This window comes from Apodemus sylvaticus, chromosome 4 (genome assembly GCF_947179515.1).
Source record: "Apodemus sylvaticus chromosome 4, mApoSyl1.1, whole genome shotgun sequence".
Classification (NCBI taxonomy): domain Eukaryota; kingdom Metazoa; phylum Chordata; class Mammalia; order Rodentia; family Muridae; genus Apodemus; species Apodemus sylvaticus.
Genome location: NC_067475.1, coordinates 48306565 through 48312682, shown reverse-complemented (window position 1 = coordinate 48312682; position 6118 = coordinate 48306565). Strand labels below are relative to the sequence as shown.

Here is a 6118-nt window from a genome sequence, read left to right as displayed (position 1 = left end):
ATATCAATTGAAATTGATTAGTATTTGATTCCATATCTTATTTCATTTGAATAATACATGTAATTAATTTCATCATGTAGAAGTCTTCTGCTGGAAACATCATGTGGATGTAAACATGAAACCAGATACTAATAAAAGGACTATAGGAGCGGTCATCAGGAAACTTAAAACTAACTTCTTCCATTTTACTTGTATTTTTATTTTTCTATTATTCTTTTGTAATAGGAGCTGCTGCAACCAAACTGGTCTTGAATTCGTAATCCTCTTATATCAGCCTGCCTAATATCAGAATTATAAAGGAGTGGTACCACACCCAGGTTTGCTTTTACTATTTATATAAAGAAAATTTACATCAATGACACTTTCAAGAAGAACGATTGAGAGGGAAAAGCTTGTGTAATGTCGGGATGATAACAGGTGGAGACAACAGATAAGACAGTAAGTAGAAACACGGGTCTCTGCTGCAGAAAGCAGATGATGAGCAAATTAAGATGGGGGAGGGGAGAGGGCTTATGGGACTTTCGGGGAGTTGGGAGCCAGGAAAGGGGAAATCATTTGAAATGTAAATAAAAAAATATCGAATTTTAAAAAAGTTAAAAAAACAAGATTTTTTTTCTCGCTCTTTTGCTGCAGCAATGCGAGTGGGACCACCTGGAGCACGAGCTACGAATAAAAATCCACGAGTTGTAAGAAAATGGCAGACAAGCAGGACATGGGGGAAATCGCCAGCTTCAATGAGACCAAACTGAAGAAAATCGAAATGCAAGAGAACACCCTGCCGACCAAAGAGACCATTGAACAGGAAAAGAGTGAAATCTCCTAAAAGCCTAGGAAGATTTCCCCACCCGACCCCGTCATCTCCAAGACCCCCAAGACCCCCTCGTGATGTGGAGGAAGAGCCACCTGCAAGATGGATAGGAGTCAGAAGCTGAACTATAAACCTGGGCACTCCGAGCTGATGTCATTGACCCGCGGGTCTATGAAAGGGACCCCTCCACTAATCAGACTGCCAAATTTCACCGGTTTGCCCTGGGATATAATAGAAAATTATTAGTATGATTGATGAAAATAAAACACACCTCATTGCAAAAAAAAGATTTATTTCTCTAAATTGATATAAAATATTTCAAAAAACATCTAGAAGCATTTGCTTGGGGTTAAAAAGTAATTACATATACTAAAAAGATTTATAAATAATTTAAATGAAACAGATATACAATAGAATAGATTTTCTTTATTTTGTAAACCTACCATTCATCTCATCCTTTAACAGATATTTCTTTATTGAAATATCACTACTTTATAAACTCATAATCATACTAAGTGAGGTAACCCAGACTCAAAAGGTGAATCATGGTATGCACTCACTAATAAGTGGATATTAACCTAGAAAACTGGAATACCCAAAACATAATCCACACATCAAATGAGGTACAAGAAGAAAGGAGGAGTGGCCCCTGGTTCTGGAAAGACTCAGTGAAACAGTATTCAGCAAAACCAGAACGGGGAAGTGGGAAGGGGTGGGTGGGAGGACAGGGGAAGAGAAGGGGGCTTGCGGGACTTTCGGGGAGTGGGGGGGCTAGAAAAGGGGAAATCATTTGAAATGTAAATAAATTATATCGAATAATAAAAAAAAAAAAAAAGAAAAAAAAAAAAAAGCTAAATTCAGGGAGGAGAGGGTTGGCATGAGGATGAATAATAGTACTGTTTGTTCTACAGGAGGGTCTGGGTTGATATCTAGAACCAACATGGTAGCTAACAATCCTTTGGTGCATGCCTGTAATCCCTGCATTCTGGAAGGCAGAGGCAGGCAGATTTCTGAGTTCGAGACCAGCCTGGTCTACAGAGTGAGTTCCAGGACAGCCAGAGCTATACAGAGAAACCCTGTCTTGAAAAAACCAAATCCAAAAAACCAAAAAACCAAAAAAAAAAAAAAAAAAAAAAAAAAAAAAAAAAAAAAACCTCTGTAACTCAAGTTTGAAATAATTCAATGTCCTCATAGCTCCATGTGTACTACACATGTCATGCACAGACAAATAAATAGAGATAGGAATTGTATGTGTGCCTGTGTGCTTAAGAACTTCATTCCCATGGTTCATTGGGAATCATTTGGTCTCTTCCTAGTATCACTAAATACTCATATTCTATTTCTAAATGTTTGCTATATCTAATGTCCACCAGCGTTTCAGTGAGAGCATCGTGAGATGACACATATGTGCTATACATAGTTGGATGTCCACTGTGACATCCTCAGCAAAACATGTAGCAGTGACTCCATGTATCTATATTCCAACAAGTATTTCAAGATATATCACAATGCATTCTTACTCCAACTATTTTTAAAACTCAATTAATGTCCATTTTAGTCCAGAGTTTCCTCTCTATTATAAAGAAAAAATAAAAAAATTTCAAATCTCCAATTCACCTTTACTCTCAAATAAAGTACTAACTGAAAGATTTTATAACAAAGAAAACATCTCCATATTAAACCAAATCACATTTTTTAATAGCCACCACCTATGTCTAGGTTTTTATGACATATGTGTAACTGAAACTAATAGTTGAGCAAGAGTTAGTTTTCTCAAATCCCCTTTCTACAAACCTTAAGAGGAGTCTTATCCTTAGGAAAGTAATGGACAGGATAGAGGGTGTGGATAGAGACAAAGTTGTTAATTTCTTCTTAATCCTCATCATTTAAGGAGCACCAAATACATAAGCTAGTTTGCTTTAGCTCAAGCAGTTCTGTACTACAGATAAAGCATAAGCTAAACATGGTGACGTCCCTGATTGTAACCACACCTTCGCTGCTTTTAGAACAATCTGGTATTCATTTCCATACTGTCAGAGACGACTAAGCAATGAAACAATGACTCTTTATTGCTGATTATTTGCCTTGGCACATCTCACAGAGCACTTCAAAGGGTAATACAAATATTTTGAGATCAGAATGAATTAACATGAATCTCTACTTTCTACAAGTCAGTTTATTTTTTTTTAAGATTTATTTATTTATTTAGTATATGTAAATACACTGTAGCTGTCTTCAGACACACCAGAAGAGGGCATCAGATCTCATTAGGGATGGTTGAGAGCCACCATGTGGTTGCTGGGACTTGTACTCAGGACCTCTGGAAGAGCAGACAGTGCTCTTAACCACTGAGCCATCTCTCCAGCCCCCAGTTTATTTTTAAAAGATGTTTTATCATTCGGTTTACATTTATCTGAGAGAAACTATTTCTTCCAAGTGCTCTGCATGCTGCCTCTTTTCTAAATGTAAATGAAAACTGATGACACAGGGTAAAAGACATCTTGCTATAGAGGACAAATTTCAGTACCACTGCAATGTGATGGGAGAGAACAACATACCTTAAAATTTTGGTACGTGTTTATAAATTTCGGTACATCAAACACTTTTTTATTTATTCTAAGATACAATGCAAAATGGTAACAACCATTTTATTAGTGCTATTTTTGGAATAGTCTTTAGAATAGTATCAAATGATCAAAAGGTTTAGTAATTAAGTAATAAGCACGTGACTAGGTAAAAGATATTGAAATTGTATTAACACATTACATCATGCAAATATATAATGCATCATATTTTTAGATTATATTTCAGTGGCTGATAATGCACTATGATTTAGAAAGTATCTCCCTTGCTCTGGATCAGGATTTTAATCTCAGTTACTATTATTTAGCATGGTGGTATTGGGCGGGTAAGTTATTTAATTTCTCTGCCTTAGATTTTGGTGTCTATAAAATGAAAGAATGGATCTAGTCTCCTTCCATAGTGAGTCAGAAAGACTGTCAACAAATAAAACCGTGACTCTCTATAGGTAACTATCCTTATTGCTTATGATAACACTTATGTCGTCAAATGTGAATAAATCATGCTGGTGTCCTGTTACATATTTCATGCCTACTGACTAGCATTCATATTGCTAGAAGTTACGTTGTATGGCACCAGAGGAGAAATGTCATCATGAATATCATCTCCTTACACAATGTGCTGCCTTCACCAGTGACTTACCTACAAGAAACACTGATGCATCAGGAGCACAGATGTTTCAGAATTAACTACCACTTGATTGGAATCTGGGACCACTGCAGGAGGTAGAGCCAATACCTGAATGGAAACAAAATCTGATCCCTAACCAAGAAGTTGTTTGCAATAGATATCTTCTAAGAAACAGAATACATTTTTCTCTAATGAAGCTTCATCTAGTATGTTAACTATACTAAGGGAAGCTCCATACCCAGGAGAAGCTGGCAAACACAAAATGTACTCCATGCTTTTTGGGTTTTTCTTTTGTGTATGTTGTTGCTGTGGTTGTTTCCTTTCCTTTTAATCTTGTTTGTTTTGATTTGTTTTAAGACAAAGAGAATATAAAATTTGGTGGGTAAGGAACTAAGGGTATTGGAAACAGGGGAAGAATATGATCAACTTATATTTTATTCAATGAATTTTAAATTTATAAATTTGAAAATTAAAACACACAAATTATGTCTAAGTCACAATGTCATTGTGTCTTCTTTAAATCTCTAGTCAGCATTATAAATATGGCTATACTGGCCCAACAGGACATATACACTAATTCAATAGTGTTGAGAATGTTACAGGATTAACTAATCACTTTCTTATTAAATCTAAGGCCTTATTCATGAGGTGGATCTCATACCTGTCACTGTTAAATGGGCCAAAAACCTGTATCTGGATAGTCATAGGCCTTAGGGAAGAACTCAACAATATTATTCTACTAAATAGGCACAGTATTAAAATTACTTACCTAATGACTTACTGCTATATCCGTAGAGCAGAATCTTTCAGTTCTCATCAGTAGATAGGATATAATGCAGAGATCCTTGTTTGGAAATAAGTCTGTGGAAGACTTCACCCCAAATGGGACAAACATGTTGCATACATTCCCCCAAAGAACAGAGATATTTGAAGAAAGAAGGATGAAAGATTATAAGAAAGATCCAGAGATATCCAATAGTATCAAGGAAATAGTGTTTTCCAAAGACAGTGAGGCTGTTGCATATATGAACTAATAATAACTGGGGGAGCGTGCTCAAGCTGGAGCAAGCTGGAGTCAGACAAAATCCCAATAAAGAGGGAGGAAGGTAGGCACAAATCTTGACACTAGCTGAGGGACATTGGTGTTTGAACACTTCTGGGAGAGGGAGGATCATTTGTCTTTTAAGACAAACACATTCTTGTGCCTCGGGTGTAGACAAATATATCCAGGGATTTTTACAGATGAATTAGCTACCAGAGGCATAACAAAAATCACCACCATTATGAATGTTCATCCTGCCAGATAATAACATGACATATTTAGCTATTCAATACTATAGGATAAATAACCTAATTAAAAATGGAGCATAAGTATAACCGAACTTTACAAAGTATGATTTTAAAAAAAATGCCAAGGAATGTAAGCTATGGAAGATCCCTGGTATATTTATGTTGTTAGTAAAATAACAAGGCTATTGAGAGAAATAAAATATGCTCCCAAAATTTAGAATTGTGTTAATATTATGGTATAAAGAGCAAGATGTAACACAGACCATCATGTTCTAACTTCATGTTCCTGTGATGTGATTTGTTAAATCTTGTTTCTATGTGTTATATTCGTTAGTTTGTATCAAATATTTTATGACAATAAATGGAGTTTAAACAAGACAAATAAGTTGGAAAACTAGAAGTTTGCTACACAAGTAACAGCCCTTAGAGTGATAAAATGCGAAGCTGAGTTGTGCTGTGTGTCCATGTGCATGTGTGTCTGCATGTGAGTGTGTGGAATAGTGACTGAAGTGTTAATATATATGTGACGACTTTAATTTTTCTGCCAGCCCTCACATAGCTTCTCTCTTTCTCCCAGGAAACTTTTTCTATGTTTATGAGAACACCCTGTTGTATGAATGTATTTCTATCCTGAGGGTAATTATCCAGTTCCTTTGTTCAGTCAGCCAAGGCTGTGTGAGAGGAATAGGAAGCAGGTTGTTCTGCACAGATCCTTAATTAATCCACTTCTTTTCATCCACTGCAGAAGTAAAGAGAGGAAGAACTCCCTCAGCTAACATGAGAAAGTTTCTGGTTTCCTCTTCCAGCCAG

The 6118-nt window shown here is 36.1% G+C and overlaps 1 protein-coding gene across 1 annotated transcript; it reads left to right on the top strand.

Moving 5' to 3' along the window:
• The first annotated feature begins 694 nt into the window (after positions 1-694).
• Positions 695-823, top strand: LOC127682114 (thymosin beta-10-like). Its single transcript, XM_052178518.1, has one exon. It carries the CDS (start codon positions 695-697, stop codon positions 821-823), a length of 129 nt encoding a protein of 42 aa, XP_052034478.1.
• Positions 824-6118: the final 5295 nt, after the last annotated feature.